Source organism: Capra hircus, chromosome 18, assembly GCF_001704415.2.
Source record: "Capra hircus breed San Clemente chromosome 18, ASM170441v1, whole genome shotgun sequence".
In the NCBI taxonomy this organism is placed as follows: domain Eukaryota; kingdom Metazoa; phylum Chordata; class Mammalia; order Artiodactyla; family Bovidae; genus Capra; species Capra hircus.
The window spans coordinates 53,597,394-53,618,624 of record NC_030825.1 but is presented as its reverse complement, the minus strand read 5'-3'; the positions used below and the strand labels follow the sequence as shown (position 1 = coordinate 53,618,624).

The window sequence follows — 21,231 nt, the reverse complement described above, 5'->3', positions numbered from 1 at the left end:
GGCTTGCACCAACTAGTACTGAAATATCTGTCTTTGTCCCCTACAATTTACTTCCATAAAACAGCCGGAAGGATCCCATTAAAATGTGAGTCAGCCCGTCACCCTTCTGCTCAGATCTTCTCCGTCTGAATAAAGTTGAAGTCCTTTCCATGGTGCGCAATGTCCTGTATCTGGTCCTCATCGCCTCCCTGGCCTCATCTTCCTCTTCTCTGCCCCACCTCGCTAGCTCTTTTCCTGCCACATAGATCTCTTTGACTCCATGCTGTTCCTCCATCGCCAGGCTTGTTTCAGCCTCAGGGCCTTTGCTCTTGCTCTTCCCTCTTGTGGGACATTCTTTCTTGCCATCTCTCCCTCCCTGTCTGGCTTCAAATCTCTATGGCATCGTCTTATCGCAGAGCTTCCCTTAACCATCCTTTCTGATGCAGCAACTAACCCAGCCCTTTATCTCGCTACATTTTTCCTCCGCAGCACTTATCGCTGCCACATATTTATTTTTTATTGTTTGGCACAAAACAGAAGCTCCAAGAGAATGGGAACTTTAGTTCACCACTGTATCCCCAGGGTCTAGAACGGTGCTTGGTGTAAGGAGCTGACTATGCCTGGAGTCAATGAGTTTTCTAATTCCATTGCTGTCTCATGTGTAGCTACTTAGACATTTTAAGTAACAAGCCCCATATTTCTATACCTTTATCCTATTATCTTATGTACAGTGTGGGATGTGTGTGTGCTCAGTCACTTCCAACTCTGTAGTCCGCCAGGCTCCTCTGTCCATGGGATTCCCCAGGCAAGAATCCTGGAGTGGGTTGCCATTTCCTCCTCCGGGGATCTTTCTGACCCAGGGATCGAACCCAGCCAGATTCCTTACCGCTGAGCCACCGGGGAAACCCACAGTGTGGGCCGGTTACTCTAAACTAGTTCACAGATTGTGGAATACAGGGAGTCATGATGTATTTGGAGGGGGAATGTCTACTCCCCCATGATTCTAGACTTGCATCTGGAAAATGTAACTACTGAGAGTTTGTGTTGTCTTGGGGGCCAGCATGATGTATTTTTATCTGTATAAGACTTAGTTGTGCAAGGAGAGCTTTGATAAGAGGTTTTGGGGTTGGAGACCTCTCTGGTTGCCTAGTGGCTAAGACTCTGAACTCCCAATGCAGGGGGCTGAGGTTCGATCCCCGGTCAGGGAACTCGATCCCATATACCACAACTTAGAGTTCACATACTGCAACTAAGACCTGGCACAGCCAAAATAATAAATAAAAATAAATATTAAAAAAAGAACTCTTTGGGGAAGAGAATGTAAGTCTAAAGCAGAGGATACCTACTGATGCTGAACATTCAAAAGGATGGATTACAATGGCCTTTGTGGGGGTGGGTTAGCTAGCAGCTGCACCCCGCTTTGGGGCTTCCCAGGTGGTGCTAGTGGTAAAGAACCTGCCTGCCAATGCAGAAGACGTAAGAGGTGTGGGTTCGATCCCTGGGTTGGGAAGGTCCCCTGGAGGAGGGCATGGCAACTCACTCCAGTATTCTTGTCTGGAGAATCCCCATGGACAGAGAGCCTGGCGGGCTACAGTCCATAGGGTTGCAAAGAGTCAGACACAACCGAAGCAACTTAGCATGCACACAACCTCATCCCCACATTAAAAAAAATCCTTGCAGCCAAAAGCCTGTTACCCTCTGTTGAAACCAAACAGATATTTCTTTCCTGCCTCCGCTGTAGCTCAGATGAGCTAAGCCTGGTGAATCCCACTTTACCTTGGAATCAGGTGCTAATACCAAACAAACCAAGACTGGCTAATCCATGCCCTGGACGGCAGATGGACAGGTGCTACTTTTCAAAGATAGCTGTGACAAGAGCTGTCATCCCACATGCTCTCCTACAAGCTGAACTTGACCGTCTTTCCATTGAGAGGTGAGGGTCTATCTGTTAGACATGTCCCCTCCTTTTAAGTCTTTGCATCTAACCATTAGAATGTGGCAGAACTGGGGACTTCCCTGGTGGTCTGGTGGCTAAGAATCTGCCTTCCAATGCAGGGGACATAGGTTTCATCCTTGGTCATGGGACTAAGATCTCACATGCCGAGGGGAAGCTAAGCCTTTGCGCCGAAACTAAAGAAAGCCCGCGTACCGCAACACAGATGCAGCTTGACCAAAAAAAAAAAAAAGAATACTTCATTCATGAGTTCCAAGATTAGGTAGAAAAAACCATGTAACTTTTGTCTGCATCACTGAATATCTTCTGTGAAGACTTCAGCCATCATATAAGCACTCTGACTACCTTGAGAAAGCCATGCTGTGGGGAAGCCCAAACTAGCAAGCGTGGAGAGCACGTGGAGAGGTCTAGGACAGCAGAGGGATGTCTGTCCAGTCCCCAGCTGCCCTGCTCCAAGCACTACTCGATTGCACCCTGAGCCAGAACCACCCAAAACCCTTACTGTTGCACACAAATGAGTTTCTGTGTTGGACTTGCCTGGTGGCACAGTGGATAAGAATCCGCCTGCCAGTGCAAGGAACATAGGTTTGATCCCTGGTCCTGGAACATTCCACATGCCTCGGGGCAACGAAGCCCCTGGGCCACAGCTATTGAGCCTGTGCTCTAGATCCCACAAGCCGCAACTCCTGAGCCCACGCGGTGCAAGTACTGAAGACTGTGTGCCTAGAGCCGGTGCCCTGAAACAAGAGAAGCCACTGTAGTGAGAAGCCTGGGCCCCGCAAGGAAGAGTAGCCCCGCTCGCCACACCTAGAGGAAGCCTGCACAGAGCAATGAAGACCCAGCGCGGCCCTAAATAACTAAATAAAATTATATTAAAATAAAAGTTCCGGTGTGATTGGTTCCACGCAACAGCTAGCCTATTCTGGGGTGGCAGAGGCAGAGAGATGACCAGCATCCGGTGGTCACTGAGGCCCCAGCGTATCCCCTTCAGACACGTTCTGTGGTGTGATCGTGGCTGGGTTATGGTTGGAGGCCAGCTGCCCATTGTGTTCCCTCGATCACTTTCCGATCCTGATTCTCTAATCACTTCTGGGAATCTGTGAGTGATCCCGAGTCCTCTCAATCAATTCCCTTCCTGCCCCAGAGGAGGCTTCTGTTCCTTGTAACTAAATCTGTGACGCATGCTTCCATGTTCTGTTTACACTGAATTACCTTTTAACTCATCTTTTCAGATGCAGCTTAGATGTTCCCTCCTTCTAGAAGCCCTCCCTGACCTTCTCAACTGAATCAGCTGTTTGCTCTGGGTTCCTGCAGCCCTCTACGTTGCCCTCCTTGCCTGGCCTGGGACTGAGCAGAAGGTGGGGGCTGCCGGGATGGCAACTGGTTTAAACTTAGGCAGAGGGAGGCTTGGGTTCCTTCGGGATTAGTGATGCAGTGGTGAGACACATCCATTGCCACTTTGGAAGAAGGATCCCACGAGGAAAGGAGAGAGAGATGAGAATGGACCGTGGGAAGACTGGGTGTGTCACTCTCAAGGAAACGTGGGGGCTTTTTGTCTAAGGGAATTTGAACTTGGGTATCTGGGTTTGAGGGCTTCCCTGATAGCTCAGTTGGTGAAGAACCCACCTGCAGTGCAGGAGACCCCGGTTCAATTCCTGGGTCAGGAAGATCCGCTGGAGAAGGGATAGGCTACCCACTCCAGTACTCTTGGGTTTCCCTTGTGGCTCAGCTGGTAAAGAAAGTGAAGTGAAAGTCGCTCCTGCGAGACCTGGGTTTGATCCCTGGGTTGGGAAGATCCCCGGAGAAGGGAAAGGCTACCCACTCCAGTATTCTGACCTGGAGAATTCCATGGACTATACAGTCCATGGGGTCACAGAGTTGGAACGGCTGAGTGACTTTCACTTTCACCTCACAGGTAGCTCAGTGGTAAAGAAACTACCTGCCAAGCAGGAGGCTTGGGTTTGATCCCCGGGTCAGGGATGATTCCCTGGAGAAGGAAATGGCAACCCATTCCAGTATCCTTGCCTGGGAGAAATCCCATGGACAGAGGGGCCTGGCAGGCTCACTCCACGGGGTTGCAAAGAGTCGGACACGACTTAGCAATTAGTAGCAGCAGCATCTGGGTCTGGGTCCAGGATTTTTTTTTTTTGCCATGATGAAGAAAGGCAGTCTGATGCTTGATTCTCTGAGAATTCCCAAGTTCTAAGTCCTGAGGGCAGGATTGCTGGGTCTGAGAGGGGAGGGGTCTGGGTGTCTAGACTCCTGGATCCAGAGGAGCTGGGTCTTCCACTCTTGACTCTGGGAACCCCAGATGCTTGCGTTAAGCAGGTGGGGATCAGGCCTCGGGCACCGCTGCCTACGCCAAGCTGCCCCCTAGTGGCTGCCACACTCCTCCACACACCAGAGGACAGACTGGGCTCGGCAGTTTATTTTGCATCGTAAACCCCTTCCAGCCCCTGGGGCTCCCTTCACGCAGCACATCTTGGTGCCCTGTGGGGCGGAAAGAGAGGCAGTTTAGATAGTATCACAGCAAGATGGGGTGGGGTGAGCAGGGCCAGGCTGAGGGCATGAACCTGGATGGGAAGGGGGCCTCACCTGGCATCCAGGCCTTCACGGATCCCTCAGGAGCAGATGGAAGGGGAGACCTCCGCTTTAGGAGTTTCTGCAATGGCAAGAGTTTAAAGGCGATGTTGATTTCCTATCACCAGTGTTCCCATTCGGCCCCCACCCCCTCTTCTCTCAGACCCCGGAGTCCCAGGCCCCAGCTGCCCTCTGCACTCACCCTCGGGCTCCCTCCCTGGCCTGGGGGCTGGAGGTGACTTCCCACGGGGCTGAAGCCTCAGTCCAGAATCTTGGCAAGGAAAAAGGAGCTCGAAGTCTGGGAAGGGTTGGAGGTGCCTGCAGGGGAGGAGATTAAGAAATTTCACAGTTAAGCTGCAGCAGTACTTCATCTCCCAGGCCTGGACAGAGGTAACATGGTGATGGAGGGAGCAGGGGTGTGGAGTGGGGGGCAGCCTGGTAGGGTCTTGTCCCTAGTCCATGCTGTTTTGTTCCCCTAACACCTCTGGCTTGAGTAGAAAAAATTTTTGTTTGTCTATCCATACATCCACCCATCCATTCACCTATCCATCCATACCTCCACCCATCCATCCATCCATCCACCCATCTGCTCACCTAGCCATCAGTCCATCCATCCATCCATCCATCCATCCATCCATCTATGCATCCACCCTTCCATCCATCTATCCATCCATCCAGCCATCCATCCATCCAGATATCTACCCATCCATCCAGGTATCTATCCATCCAGCCATTCCCCCTTTTGTCCCCTCATCCATCCATTCGTCCAACTGTCCCTCCATCCATCTGTTAATCCATCCATCCATCTACCCAGCAATCTACCTATTCATTTGTTTATTCATCCATCCATCCCACAAATTTCCTGAGTAGCTACAGTGTGTCAGCCACTGTTGTGGGCTCTGAAGAGACAGTAGGAACTACAGAGACAAAAATCTCTGTCCTCATGGAGCCAATGGTCTATTAAGGAAGAGATTTAACATGAGTCATCAGTGCACAAACAAGGAAATATCCCAGAAAGTTGCGCGTCCTTCAAAGACCTGACAGTGGATAGGGTGAGGAGGGTGGTGGTCAGACCTGAGGGTGGCTGGGGAGAGCTTCTTGGAGGAGGGGAAGACTGAGCAGAAGTCTGAGTGCAAGGAGGATGTGAGCAGAAGTGTTGCAGTGGGGGTGGGCTTGCTGGTTTTGTTAGAACAGTACGGAGTCCATTGATGCTGGAAAAGAGTTGACGGGGTGCTGGGAGGTCAGAGTGCTGGGGAGGGGTCTGATCTTCAGGCCTTATGGGCTGATGGAGAGGATGGTGGCTTTAATTCTTGGAGTCCTGAGGCCTTGGGGGCTTCTGAGAGGTGAGGGAGGGGATCTGATTCAGGTTACAAATGCCCAATCTTGCTGACTTCCTTACAACCCCTGGGGTCCATGCCATGCTTGTCCCCATATACTCCACGTGTAGGCACTGAGGATGGAGAGGTCCCCAGTGGCCGCAGCAAGGTGCCTGGGTCCCTTTGAATGACTGTTTCAACCCCCAAAGGGGGATTTCTCTGCTGGAGAACAGCATTGTGAGGGAGCATGCCCAGTCAGGGGATTCATCATACCCACATGGCAGGGACTGGCATCATACCCATTTCACAGACAAGAAAAACAAGGATGGACTCTGGAGTCTGAAGCCAGGGGCCTGGGTTCCAGTCCTGACTCTCACATCCTTGAGCTGGGTGGCCTTCAGATCTTGGAGCCTCAGTGTACCCTTCTATGTAACAGGGGTCATAATAGCAACTACCTTATCAGGTTGTCATGGCAACTAAATGACTCCATTAAAAAGCAGCACCAGGGAGGGACTTCCCTGGTGGCACAGTGGATAGGAATAGGCCTGCCAATGCAGGGGACAAGGGTTCGATCCCTGGCCTGGGAAGATTCCACAAGCCACTGAGCAACTAAGCCTGGGTGCCACAGCTAGAGACGCCTGAGGAGCCCAGGCACCTTGAGTACAAGAAGCCCCCCCTGGTTGCAACTAGAGAAGGCCCACGCAAAGCAATGAAGACCTGGTGCAGCAAAGGCAGAACCAAGCCAAACAGTGCCAGGAACCTCCCTGGCAGTCCAGTGGTTAAGACTTCTCACTTCCCCTGCAGGGGGCACAGGTTTGATCCCTGGTCAGGGAACAAAGATCCCACATGCTGCGTGGCATGGCGGAAAAAAAAAAAAAAAGTAGCCCTAGGCCTATGGCGAGAGTTATACACACATATGAGCTGTTTTCATTATGACAGTCAACTTGCTGGGAAATGGCAGACCGGGGCTCCCTCCTGCAGCATGTTTCAAGCAATGAAGGGAGAAAAGTTGACTGGAATTTGAACTGGGAAGGGTCTGGGCAGAGGAGGAAAGAGTCTGCCGGGCGGAGGGCACAGCCTAGGTGACGGTGAGACCATCTGGCCAGAGGGGCCCACTGCCCTGTGTCCCTTTCATCGCCCGCTGGGAGCCGGCTGAGTGCCTCTCACTGTTCCCATTTGGTTTTGGCTGCAGGTCGAGATCTGTTTTTAGCTTCCCTGGCTGGTGTCACCGTCCACCTCCCCCGCTCCCCGGCCCCCCTTTCCCCGGCTGGTTCTTCTGTTCTCTGTGGCCGAATAATGTTCCCGGACTTCCTGAGCTGTTTGTTTGAAGACTGCCCAGTATCGATTGGATCTGGTGTGTATTCAGCCTGAAATCTAACAGAGACCTCCCCTTACCCGCCGCCCCCACTCCAGGAAGCTAGGATTTGGAAAATGCTTGGGTGAAGAGTGCAGGGGGAAACAAGCAAGGTGGGGGCTTGCTAAGAAAATAAACAGATTTTTTTTTGTTGTTTGTTTAAGGGTTTTCTCTTCTTTTAGGCTGTGTGTTTGGGCAGGTGCAGTCTCCTCTCTGAGTTTTTTTTGTTTTGTTTTTTCTTCTGGAAAACGAGGAAAGGAACATTTTCGACTTCCTAGGGCTATGGGGAAGGATCATTCCACTGGCTCATTCAGTGTCTGTTTCTTGAGCACCTACTGTGTGTCAGGCACAGTTCACATAACAGAGAATGAGGCAGAGTCCTAACCTTCAGGAAGATGACAACCTGCTGATGGTGATGGAAAAGAATGGATTATATGCTCTGCCAGCCTGGTGAGAGGACACGGAGAATTCAGACAGGCAGGGGCTTGGAGGGACGGGAGGGTGGGGGTGAGGGGCACTCTTTTCTTTCTTGGCCACACCTTGTAGCATGTGGAACATCCCCGACCAGAGATTGAACCCGTGCACCCTGAAGTGGAAGCTAGGAGTCTTTACCACTGGACCACCAGGGAAGCCCCAGAAAGTGAAAGTGTTAGTCCTCCGTTGTGTCTAGCTCTTTGCGACCCCATGGACTGTAGCCCACCAGGCTCCTCTGTCTGTGGGATTTTCCAGACAAGAATACTGGCGTGGGTAGCCATTCCCTTCTCCGGGGGATCTTCCCAACCCAGGGATCGAACTCAGGTCTCCTTCATTGCAGGCAGATTCTTCACTGTCTGAGCCACCAGGGCAGTCCAGGGAAGCCCCATGGGGGCGCTATTTTCAATAGGTGGTCAGGGAAGGCCTCCCTAAGGAGGGGATGGGAAAGTGAGCCTTGGGAAAGGAGATCTAAGCAGAGGGAATAGCTGGTGCAAAGGCCCTGGGGTAGGGCATGCCTGGGATGCTGCAAGAGGAGCCAGAAAGCCAGTGAGGTGGGGTGAGCAAGGGAGAGAAGAAGAAAAGAGGCCTTAGAGGTATGGATGTCAGATGGCATCTGTAAATGGGTGCAAAGAATGGGTGCCTGGCCTGCACCCCTAGGCATCCAGCCAGACTGGGGACCCCAGGGGTGAACAGGAGCCACCTGCCCACCCCAGACCAGTGCTCCACTCACCACCTCCAGCTGGCCTTTGCTGCTGGGGCTCTTGGGGTGCAGATCCAGCCGAGGGGGCAGGGGAGGACCTGAAGCGGCCATCTAAGGGAGACAGAGGGTGGGGAGGGCGTGTGAGCCGTCATTTTCTGCTCACCTACATGTGCCCCTGCCAGGAGGCCCAGCATTCAGGTGCTGTGTAGGCTTTGGAGGCAGAATGGAAAATGAGACAAAGTCCTACACTCGGGAGGGTTATACTAGAGAAAGTCATAGCCCCAGACCTTAGGGGAGGCGAAAGTTTGTGTCCTTGGGAGCCCAGAAGCCTGTCACCAGCTCCCTCCTCTCTCAGACCCAGGGGTCCAGACCCCCATCCCTCCTCCCTCAGACCCAGGATCCAGACCCCCAGCCCCTCCTCCCTCAGACCCTAGGGATTCCCGCTCCAGCTCCTGCCTGGCCCTGTTCACCTGCCCCAGCTCCTCCTCGTCACTGCTGTGCTCTGGATCCTCCACCGCGGTGCTGACTTGGAACTGATGGATACTCACAGCCTCTTGGCCCTTGATCTCGCAGCGGCAGAAGGGGCAGGTCTGGCTGTCTGAGCACTGGGGGAGGTGGAGAGGGAAAGGATCAGGGTCTCCCTGTTCCCACCACGTCCCCTGGGACGACAGGGGCCTTCATCCCCCGCCGAGTGATGTGGGGAGGACAGAGGGAGGGAAACGGAGAGAGAGAGGAGGAAGAGAGAAAGATGGAGACAGAGAGGTAGGATGGGAAGGAGGGGCTGCCTGAGGTCAGGAGGAGCCCAGGGAAGACAGGGTGCTATGTGGGTCTCAGCCTCGTGGTGGAGATGCTACGGGGTAGGGATGCCTGGGGAAGACTCCTAAGAGTCTCTTGGACTGCAAGGAAATCAGACCAGTCAAGCCTAAAGGAAATCAACCCTGAATATTCATTGGAAGGACTGATGCTGAAGCTCCAATACTTTGGCTACCTGATGCTAAGAGCTGACTGATTGGAAAAGACCCTGATGCTGGGAAAGATTGAGGGCACAGGAGAAGAGGGTGACAGAGGATGAGATGGTTAAATAGCGTCACCGACTCTATCAAATGGGTATGAGTTTGAGCAAACTCCAGGAGATGGTGAAAGTCAGGGAGGCCTGGTGTGCTGCAGTCCATAGAGTCACAAAGAGTCAGACACAACTGAGCAACTGGGCCGCAAAAAGAATGCCTGAGACACTTGCCTGGACTAGCGTATTCATTGTGGGGGGCCCCCATAGACACCCCCTGCCACTGGGGCCAGCGTTGCGGCTGGACCGGCCCTTTGGTTTTTAAGACTGCCGGGCGCATCTCAGCATCAACCATCAGGGACTTTGAAGAACAAGACTTACTACTCACAAGTCCTGGAGGGTGGAGGGCAGAGGAGGCAGACCTGGGGCTCTGCCTTTATTGGGGGTGGAGTGGGGTGCCTAGGATTTCGGGCGTTCACTGTTGACTGGCAAATTTAAAGCAGGGACTGGAAGAGAGAAGCGGGACACTCCATGCTCAGTTACTTAGGGCTTTCTTAGGGGAAACTTCAAGGCTCAGGCTTGATAGTCCCTTATCTAGTTGTTTTGCTAGTTGCTGAGTCCGGAAGAGGGATGTCTTTGCTACGATAATCCCCCCAATCAAAAGCTTAAGACCAATCATTTCCATCACAAAGGAAAAGCTGTGTACTAGGCACCCTTTACCCACAAGGGGCTCCCTCTACCCAGAGGCCTGAATCCTCCCCTGAGGTCACTAGCCTCAGCCGCATTCCCCTGAGAAGGCAGATAAGGCTCAAAGAGGTAAAGCCTCTGGTCCAGATCACCCAGCGAGGGACTGCTGATGCTCGGGCATGTGAAATGTGGCCAGTCCCGTAGACACCACTGTCTCCCACTGGGGCCAATGCAGCATTTTCCATGAATAATGTAACTGGAGATGGAGAAACAGAGGCGGCCGGTGTAGAGCGAGAGAGGCAGAGGCATAGGTGGAGCAAGCCTCCGCTCTCCCTGGGCCTCAGTTTCCCCATGTGGTCGACGAGGCATGTGGGAGATGCTCTCAGTTCAGTCGCTCAGTCGTGTCCGACTCTGCGACCCCACGGACTGCAGCACGCCAGGCTTCCCTGTCCGTCATCACCAACTCCCGGAGCTTGCTCAAACTCATGTCCATCAGATTGGTGATGCCATCCAACCATCTCATCCTCTGTCATCCCCTTCTCCTCCTGCCTTCAAGGGAGATGCTCTACTGGAGGAAAGGGGTACAGGACGGGGTGGCGGGGAAGGAAGGGCGGGGTCAGACCCACCAGCCAGGCAGCCAGGCAGCGGCTACAGAGCAGGTGCCCGCAGGGCTCTATCTTCACGTCCTTGTTGCTCTCGGCACAGATCTTGCAGAGCTCAAACGTGGAGTCCATGGCCCAGTACAGCTGCAGCTGCTCCTGCCAGGTGAGAAGGGGACCACTGGAAGCAGGGGTGCTGTCAGCCACGAGCAGGCAAGTCGGGCCACTGGGAGTGAGTCCCGAACCTCAGCACCAGCCTTGAACCCTCTCCCAGGTTCAAGGCTGTGTGTCCAGCTGCCTCCTACATGTGCTTTTGTTATCAGACTTGTTCTCTGGGGCTGGTCTACACTGAGGGTTGCCAGATTCAGGCAATAAACATACAGGATGCCCTGTTAAATTTGATTTTCAGATGAACAGTGAACACATTTTGAGATCTAAGTGTGTCCCAGATATTGCATGGATACACCTTAAATTAAAAAAAAATTTTTTTTTAAATTTTTTGACTGCACTGCATGGCATGCGGGATCTTAGTTCCCTGACCAAGGATCCAGCCTGTCCCCCTGCACTGGAAGTGCAGAGTCTTAACCACTGGACTTGCAGGGAAGTCCCTGCATGGGATACACTTATACTCAAAATTTTGTTTGTCATTTCTCTCACCCCTTGGGATGGTTGGAAGACTAAAAGCTGCCACTGGTGAATGTACAAAGTGCATTAGCTGCCCTGATGATCTCAGCAGTATCATTTCCTGGCTTCATTACCAGGAAAGCCCCGGGGTAAGAGGCAGGAGGGGCAGTGTTTTCCAGAGAAGGAACAGAGAGGTCAAGCAATTTACCCCAGGTCACATGGCCACCAAGCCAGCACAAAACCTGAAGGCTTCTGGGAGTCTGGGGCCTGACTCATGGGAGAGGATCCCTGAGCCGCAGTGCAGTGTGGGTGGGGGGCAGGTGAGCCGGGGTGGGGGCCTGGGTCTCACCTCCGACACGTGGATGTGCTGATGCGGTTCCATGTGGCAGAGTTTGGTCAGGTCCGGGTTGTGGGTCTTCCCATCTGGGTAGAGGTAGCTGGGAGAAGGGAGGAGGTGGGTACAGGGAGGGGGGCATCCAGCGCCCCCACCCTACCCTGGAGCGGCTGTCCCAAATACATGGCCGACCTGGGGATATTTCCCTCCCTTCTCTTCAAATAGGAACTTGGGCAAACTGTGTCCCCTCAGACTCCCATAGAAGGACTCCAGCTCTGGAAACTCCAGATGAATGAGAACCAGGAAGCATCAAACCTCAGGTCCAGCCCTCCCAGAACTTCACTCATTCTAGAGTCTTCAGGCCCCAGTGTAAAAGCATCTTTTTTTCCCCCTAAAACTGCAAAACCAGCTTCCTTCACAGCTCACTCCCAGCTTTCTTTTTAAAAGTTATTTGTCTGGGACACGTCTTAGTGGCAGCATGCAGGATCTAGTTCCAATCAGGGATCAAACCTGGATCCCCTGCATTTGGAGTGCAGAGTTTTATCCACTGGACCACCGGGGAAGTCTCCATAATAGCATCTTTGTCACAGATTGCAGGAGTGACCAGATCCTACAGTCTTAGGCCCACAGGGCTGGAAGGACCTACACTATTCTCACTTCACAGAGGGTGACCGGGTCTCTGAATGAGAAAGGCGATGCCTGAGGCCATGCAGTCGTGCTGTGGGCCAGATCTGATTGACAGGCTCTAGGACACCCCAGGCTCTGTACACCCTGAGTCTCCCATCTGAGTCATAAGTGAACAGTATTGGGCAACTCTACCTCACTGGCCTCAGTTTTCTCTTCTGTAAAATGGACATAATCATACCTAGGCTAAAGATGGGTAATGAGGATCAAGTAAGACAGTGCTTAGAGAACACACAGGACTCAGTCCCCACACATAAACACCCAGTGAGAGGGGAACTGCTAGGGTCAATGTTTAAAAACCTAGAAAACTGTCTCACTGTGAGGTAGAAATAGCTTGATGTCCCCTCCCCGCCTCTCTCTTGACTTGTCCATTTCTAGAATTGTGTGTGCATGCACGCACTCATGTACATAGATCAGAGGGGCTAAACCAGATAGAAGGTGCTCACATTTATTTTAACTCTGGAATCCTCCACCGAAATCTGACCTGGAACTCAGTACCTTAGAGTATATAGTATATATATATATATATATATATATGGTACATAACATAAGGCATATAGCATGCCAGGGAAGCCTGGCGTGCTGCAGTCCATGGGGTCATAAAGAGTCAGGCATGAGCACACACGCTTACGTAAATACACACACACACACACACACCCAGTAGATTTTCTTTACTTGTGGATTTTGTGTGTGCAGACTTGCCTACTTGCTAAACTGTACTTGAAGTGAAGTCGCTCAGTCGTGTCCGACTCTTTGCGACCCCATGGACTGTAGCTTATCAGGCTCCTCCGTCCATGGGATTTTCCAGGCAGGAGTGCTGGAGTGGATTGCCATTTCCTTCTCCAGGGGACTTTCCCGACCCAGGGATCGAACCTGGGTCTCCCACATTGCGGGCAGACGCTTTACTGCGGGAGGCATCAGGGAAGCCCAAACTGTCCTTGGAAGCTCAAAATCCATATTCCCTGCGGCACTTTCAGGATCATTCACAGCCAGGCCTGCTCCTAGCTGAGACCGAACCTGGCAGCGTTTGGCCTTTTCCTTTGAGCTCTCGTATATAAACGTGTTCTTTCCACAGTCTGTGTAGTGCCCCATTTCAGTGCTCTGTCCTGGTGACTGCGCCCCCGGGGCAGAGTGCTGAGGTGCTGTCTCCTGTCCCAAGCACAGGAAGGCTAAGATGTGCCTCATGGAGAAAATACGTGTGGGGATGAGCTTCGTTCAGGCGGGAGTTACGTGCTGCTGGCCACAAGTTCAAAGCGAATGTATCAACGAAAGATATTAAACTAGGTGTCTTTAAATAGAAATACGGGCTTCCCTGGTGGCTCGGTGGTAAAGAATCCACCTGCTATGCAGAAGATACCGGAGACGTGGGTTCGATCCCTGGGTCAGGAAGATCCGGGGAGGAGGGCATGGCCACCCACTCCAGTATTCTTGCCTGGAGAATTCCATGGACAGAGGAGCCTGGTGGGCTGCAGCCCATGGGGTCGCAGAGAGTCGGACACACACAACTGCATATCTACCTGCCTATCCATCCATCCATCTACTTATCCAGCCACCTGTCTAATCTACCAATCCTGCATTTTATCTCTCTCCCTATATCTATCCATCCATCCATTCTATCTATCCAACATCATCCATCCATCTACCTACCTACCTATCTAATCTATCTGCTCATCTATTCTTTCTTCCTATCTATCATCTATGTATCCATCTATCATCGATCTATCCATTAGCTATCTCAGCATATCATATAGATAGGATCGCTAGCTAAGGAGGCTCTGGTTAAACCTCCAAGGTGAGACTCAGGAACCCTGTCTACCTTTTTCACCCCTCCTGTCCCACACAAGTCAGACTCTGGAAACAGGGGCCCTGGGGCGGTCAAGATTACAGACTGAAAACCCCCTTTTTGCTCAGTTCTCCTTCTGCCCTCACAGTCTAGATTGTAGAACAGGACAAGGATATCTAGAAGCAAAAGCCTTGAGGGCAAGTCCAAGGAAGGGGACCCCTGGGGTTGTGCCTAGCTACCACACACTCCTAGACCTGCTGCTAGCTTAACATGGCAGCTGTGTGGGAACTGACAAGACCTGCACCTCTGCCTGCCACCTGGTGGAACACTGCAGTATTGCAATTTTATGTTGCTAGAGGCATGCTGTCTGTGAACCCTGTGCTCTCAGACGTGGTCATCCCTCCTAGGATGGTGACTCACAAGCCTTCCTTCTGTCCTTCCAGGAGCACCTGGAACAGGGGTTTGTTGAGAGGGATGGTCTGCAAGATGCTGCCGTCTGAGCTCACGTATCCGATGGCCCACTTCCCCAGGCGAGTGCAGCTGGGCCGGAAGATGTAGCTGGAGGAAGAGGTAGGACGGGATGGGGGAGGGAGTGGTCCCCGCTGACCCTCTGGAACCCTCCGGCCCCTCACCCTGTTGGGGACCCAGGTGTCTAGATTCTTGCTCCGCATAAACTTCCTACCTTTTACACAAAAGAGGCACTACTAGGTCCCTGTCCCCACTTTAGCGAATGTCTGCGGTGTTTACCTGTTAAGCTCCTCCTCCACCGTCACTGGGTTTAGACGACGCTGGGACTTTGTCTGGAAGTAATAGGAGCAAGGCACCCCATTTCTATAGGGGATGCTAAGCTGGTAGGGTATAGAGCTGTGGCTTCTGGAAAGCATTTGCCACCACAAGGAAAGACTATGTCTGAGAATGAGGCTAGCACAGAGGAAAGCTGGGGAAAGACAGGAGCTGATTTCCGACAACAGCACTTGAGCACCTGGATCCAGCTGTTCCTGAAATCCACACCTGGTCTTCTCAATTATGGCCATTGATTCATTCCTTTTTCTTTCCCTTTACACCAGTCTCAAGTATAACTGGAAAAGTGCTAACATACCATCTTGGGGGTCCTGCACCTCTGTCCTGCAAAGACTTAGGAATCTGACATCTTATTCCTTTAACCTCTTGGTGTTCCAGGTAGCTCAGTGCCTCAATTTTTAGCCCTCTAGTGGGATCCAATGGCTCAAAACTCCCAGCTTGAAATACTTTAAGGACTCAGGTGTCTGGTTTCCCAGCAGGTGGGAGGTCATATTCCAAATATTTAACAGATGTGTGGGTTCTAACCTATGAGAAACAGATTGTATCCCAGGGCAGGATCTTCAAGTCCCCATTGCTGGACCAGGGGTATTGTCTCTTTAGCTGCCAGACTGTGGGCGGGTTTAGGTGGTCCCAGGACAACCTAGGTTGCAGGGGCACTCAGCATTCTTCCTCTGAGTTCTCGACTCTCTGGGGTCCCATGTACCACGGCCCTTCAGTTCTTACTTTCTGAAGGATGTCTGGGTCACCCAGACACCCCAGCCCAGGATCCAGACCCTGCAAGCCCCGCAGCCTCCTCCTCATGAGGCCTGGCCCTTTTACCTGCCTGGCTTGTCTCTGAAAGTCTGCAGACGGGCTCGGACCTCGTCGTATGTGAGGAAGGCCATGTAACCCGGGTGGTTGACCGCCAGGAGCTGCCAGTTCTTGAGGAGTGTTGGCCACGGCTAGGGTGGGGCAGTGCTGAGGTCAGGGAGGGGCTGAGGAGGCTGCCTACGCTCCTAGTGCCTCCCAGGGTTCAAGAACACAGACACCTCACTCACACCCACCATGGGCCTCAGGAATATCTTTGACATAGAAGATTCCAGGCCCTTCCACCTCCAGGACTCAGGAATCCAGGCCCCCAGCCCCTCCTCCCACAGACCCAGGAGTCTGGGCTTCAGACCCTGGCCTTCTCTGACCTGGAAGAGCCTGGTGAAGATGTCAAACTCGAAGATGGACACGTGGCCACTGCAGGTGAAGTCGATGGTGGAGCGCAAGGCCAGGGCCGTGGAGCCTGGCTCCACAGGGTGGCAGATGCTTAAGACCGCCTCAAACTCAGCCCAGGGCAGCACACATCTAGATGGGGGTGGGGATGGGGGCTGCAGATGAAGCCTCTGGGAGCCTAGCATGGGAGCACTCCTGGGAAGGAGCGGGAGCTGGACTCCTGGGTCTGAGGGATGAAGGGCTGGGGCCTGGATCCTGGGTCTGGGAGAGGAGGGGCTGGGGATCTGACTCCTGGGTCTGGGGGAGGAGGGGCTGGGGTCTGGATCCTGGGTCTGGGGGAGGAGGGGCTGGGGTCTGACTCCTGGGTCTAGGGTAGGAGGGTCTGGGGCCTGACTCCTGGGTCTGGGGGAGGAGGGGCTGGGGCCTGGATCCTGGGCGCCTGGTCAGGGGCAGGATGGGGCTCTAGCCGCTGCGGGTCCTGGGGTGGGCGCTCACTCACCGGGCTCCGCAGCGCTCCCTCCAGAAAGTGTGGGCGGAGACCTCGGTGAGCTGGTACTTGTGGCCGCAGTACCTGCCGCCGGGGAAGAGCGCGGCCAGCTCCGCGTGCATGTAGCTGAAGATGAGGGCCAGCTTGGCCAGCTGCCGCCTGCGGGGATGGATTCTGAGGACTTGGACTTGACCTTGGGAGTCCCACTGACCCTTCCATGCTGTGTGGGGAACACCCGCAGGGACGAGGCCCCCAGCCTCTAAGATGTCAGTGCAAGATGAAAGTCGGTTCTGAGACCACCTGTTACAGTCCTGACGCGTCCCCTCTGGGGACCTCTCTTTCCCCATCTGTGAAGGAAAGGGAGGTACCGCTTCATATCTGAGGCATCGCCCAGCAAACGAATCCCAGTCTCTGTCCAAAGCCTTGCCTAGTCAGATGTGGGGAGCATTGGGGCTCGGGCCATTTAGGGTAGGCTGAGCTCGGAGACTCCCTGTTGGTTTAAACAGCCCTGGGTGGTGGACCCCTGGGCTTCCTCCTGCTCACTGCCTCCCTGAGGAACCACTCAGGGTGTGGGGAGTAGCAGAGGATAGCTCTGACACTTAGCTCTGTGATTTTTGGCAAGTTCTTTTTTCCCCTCTTCAAGCCTCAGTTTCCTCAGCTGTGAAATGGGTATAAATACAGGGTAAGTACAGCCCCTACCTCATGGTGGGGTGGGGGGTGGTACGTGATGAGGATTCTTACCCATCTTACGAGCACATAAGATGCCAGACACAACCTGGTATATAGTCGGCATTCAGGGCATGCTACTTAGTTACTGTTCTTCTTATTTTTTATTAATAGCCTCCAGGTCTGTCCGATTCTTGATGCCTTTAGGTTAAAGCGTCTGCCTGCAATGCGGGAGACCTGGGTTCGATCCCTGGGTCGGGAAGATCCCCTGGAGAAGGAAATGGCAGCCCACTCCAGTATTCTTGCCTGGAGAATCCCATGGACGGAGAAGCCTAGTAGGTTACAGTCCATGGGGTTGCAAAGAGTCGGACACGACTGAGTGACTTCACCTTTTATAGGGAAACCCTTGAAAGTTTCTAAGCACCCTCCCTTCCCACAGTCTGTAATGCAGTCGCTGTTCACATGTGACTGGTCCAACTTGAAATGTGTTCTAAATGTGAAATACACACTAGGTTTCAGAAACTTAGTGCAAAAGTGAAAGTGAAAGTCGCTCAGTCATGTCCAGCTCTTTTCCACCCACGGATAATACAGTCCATGGAATTCTCTAGGCCAGAATAGTGGAGTGGGTATCCTTTCCCTGGTAGCTTAGCTGGTAAAGAATCCGCCTGCAATGCAAGAGATCTGGGTTTGATCCCTGGGTTGGGGAGATCCTCTGGAGAAGGGAAACGCTACCCACGCCAGTATTCTGGCCTGGAGAATTCCATGAACCATATAGTCCATGAGGTTGCAAAGAGTTGGACACAACTGAGTGACTTTCACTAGTGCAAAAGGAAAAAAAAAAAAAAAGAATGTGAATTATTGCATTAAGCATCACCTTATATTTATTGATTATAAGTTGAGCTCATAATATTTTGGATATAATGAATTTTTAAAAGTTTCTGAAATTCATTTCACCTGCTTTAAAAAGCATTTTGTAATATGTCTACTGGAAAATGAAAAACTACATATGTTGCTTCCATTAGATTTTTGTGGAAAGTCCTGGTCTAGAATCTCCATCAAAGAGCTGGTAGGACCTCATGACTCTAGAAAATCCACTGAGCCACTCACTGAGTCCCTAAGCTTCCTAGTTTCTAGAACCTACTGAATCTAGAACAGTGGGCTCAGTGGAGTTATACTACCCTTCTAAGGAGCTTCTAGAAATTTGCTTGAGGCTAGATTGTGGGGGACCATCCCCTCCAGTAAGATTTTCTCCACCCCCTACTCAACTTTCCCATGCCCCATCACACATTTTTGAAGATGGAAAATCTGGTTACAGTGATCTGAGCTTAGAGTCCAATTCCATTTTACATAAGCTTTGCTTTTCTTGGCTTGCGGGATCTTAGGTCCCTGACCGGAGATCAAATCCTGGCTCTGCAGTGAAAGCAGAGTCCTAACCCTACATAAGCGTTTTTTGCACATTAAAAATCGATTCCAAATTTTCCAGAAATTCACTATCCTGTGTGTCAAGGGAAGTCTCTTTCGTTCAGCAATGGATGATTATTTTCCCCAGGTACAAGTGTACAAGAACCAGTCAATTCTGCCTTCCAGAGTAACTGTAAGAGTGCCTTGGCATTTTCATTCCAAATAGAAATAATTTTATTATAAAGAACATTCCTTTGATCATTCCCTTATACTACAATTTAGGCATTATAGTGTTTTTTTCTTTTTTTAAGAATTATGAGTAAGTAGGTTATTCACTCGATGTATGTCATTTCAGGATAGATGTAAAGAGACCACAAAATACTTGCTCTAAAGAAAGGGCTTGGGGGCCTGTTGGGGTTGAGAGCTACTGTTCCAACCCCTGTTCTGGCTTAAATCTCAAAACTCTGCCCTTGTCACTCAACAGCCCTTTCTTGGAAATTCAGAGCAGGCAGCCTGCAGACAAAAAGGGAAAAAAAAAAAAAAAAGCCCTAGGTCCTGAGCTAGCCACCCAAGGAACTAAAGACAGGCTAAGGAACTAAAGACAGGCTCTGAGAGTGTACCAGGCAGGGTTGGTGATCAGGGCTTCAGAGCCCTTTCTCCAGTGCTCCCCACGCAGGAAGCTTCCTGGGGTCCCCACGTTCCTTAATGTGTGTCTAAATCCAGGGGGCGAACAGCTCGCTTCTGAGCCGAGAAAGAAGGGGACATGGTGAGCTCAGGGTCTCCATGCCCAAAAAAGGAAAAAAAACCTGGGAGGCTTAGTTTCCCAGGCTCTTTCACGGAGAAGGACTCCTGGGTCGGAGGGAGGAGGATGCTCGGAGCCTGAGGGAGCCCCACTGACGATCTCAACCTTGTCCCGGCGCAAGGGCTCACCTGAGTCTGGAGCCCTCCCGGAAGAGTTCGTCGTTGGCAATCTTTCGGCCCGGGGGTGGCAGCAGCGCCGCCACCTGCCTGCTCTTGGCCTCCAGGTTAGCCAGATAGACCGCCAGAAAGTCCCACGCGCCCCTGGGACCCTCGGGGACGCCTCCGCTGGCGTCCTGCCGGGCTTGCGCCACCTGGTGCAGCAGCTGCGCGGTGCGGGGCAGCAGGTCCCGAAGGGAGGGGGGACTCGAGGAGAGCCGGGGGTCCCCGCATCGCTCTTCCAGGCGCTGCAGCAGCCTCACCGCCCGGCCTAACGCGCGGGATTCTCCCCACTGTCGTCCCGGCAGGGCCACCGCAGCCATGGGTCCCTCTGATGCCGGAGGAGGGACGGGGCCCGCGGAGAAAGGCCCGGCACCGCCCAGCCCCAGGTAGGGGCGGGACGAGGCGGGAGAGGTAAGGGCGGGCCCTGGAGAACCTGGGGAGGTGACTGCTGGCACCGTGCGCCGCAAGGGGGCGGGGGCTGGGGGCTCTGGCACCTGGGTTCCTTAGAGATGGGGTTTCTCAAGTCCGATCCCAAAGGAAAGCCGGATGGGGTGGCTTTGGTGGGTGGCGACAGAACTTCCTGGGTGGGTGGGAATCGCAGGTCCGATGCCTGGGCCCTTTCTGGGGAGGGGTGGGGGGCTGGGTCCCAAGTTAGCAATGGAGGAGGGGTTGGGGGAATCTAGGACTTTTGTTGGGGGCGAGGGTGGGGCTGAGAGTTTAGCTACCCAGACCATGAAGGGGAGTGGTGTTGGGAGGTAGCTTTCCTGGGTCGTGGGTCAAAGTTTGAGTCATTGGTCGTGGTATGGGATTAAAGGTTGGAGCTAAACCTTTTAGGAGGAAACGTTAGGGAAATTGTGAGACCCTTCTGTCCCAGAGAAGAAACACAGCGTGCCCAGACCCGTGGGTCCCCTAAGAGCAGGAGTCGGGAGGAGGGTGTCTGAGGGAGCAGGAATCTGGTGACATAATTCCTGGGTCCCCATAAGCAGGGGCCTGAGAGCAGTCAGGCTGGAATTGAGACACTCAGATTTCCAAAGGAGGTGGTGGGGGCTTCTGGGTCCCCAGGGGGTGAGGCGGGAAGATGGGGCTCATGACTGCAGCAGCTGCCCAGAGCAGGGCTGGAGAGAAGCTGCTACCCAGCGAGGGCTGCGCGCTGGGCAGCCACGCTGGGCCCTGGTAGGTCGGACCGTCCCTCCGTCCCTCAAGGGATCCAGGCCACGCCCCCTGGCTTCCTGGCCACGCCCCGGCCAGGAAACTGGCCTACCTGTGATTACAAATGTGCCCATATCTAGAGAATTTCTTCCCTGGTGGCTCAGACGGTAAAGAATCTGCCTGCAGTGCGGGAGACCTGGGTTCGATCCCTGAGTTGGGAAGAGCCCCTGGAAGAGGGCATGGAAACCTGTTCCAGTATTCTTGCCTGGAGAATCCCCATAGACTGAGGAGCCTGGAGGGCTACACTTCATGGTGTCACATAGAGCCGGACACGACTGAAGCGACAAAGCACACAGCACAGAGAATTTCTAATCGGAGAATAATAGTAATAATAATAGTAGATCAAACCCGTCAATCCTAAAGGAAATCAACCCTGAAAATTCATTGGAAGAACTGATGCTGAAGCTGAAGCTCCAATACTTTGGTCACCTGCTGC

At 52.9% G+C, this 21,231-nt stretch overlaps 1 protein-coding gene across 1 annotated transcript; it reads right to left on the bottom strand.

Annotated features, from left to right (window-relative positions):
* CBLC (Cbl proto-oncogene C) lies at positions 4,342 to 19,980 on the bottom strand. Its single transcript, XM_005701875.3, has 12 exons — positions 19,557 to 19,980; positions 16,572 to 16,718; positions 16,048 to 16,204; positions 15,692 to 15,813; positions 14,492 to 14,629; positions 11,620 to 11,707; positions 10,674 to 10,805; positions 8,828 to 8,962; positions 8,388 to 8,468; positions 4,716 to 4,831; positions 4,529 to 4,595; positions 4,342 to 4,423 (listed from the first exon to the last, which is right to left on the bottom strand). Exons 1-11 carry the CDS (start codon positions 19,904 to 19,906, stop codon positions 4,586 to 4,588), a joined length of 1,476 nt encoding a protein of 491 aa, XP_005701932.3. The 5' UTR covers positions 19,907 to 19,980; the 3' UTR covers positions 4,342 to 4,423; positions 4,529 to 4,585.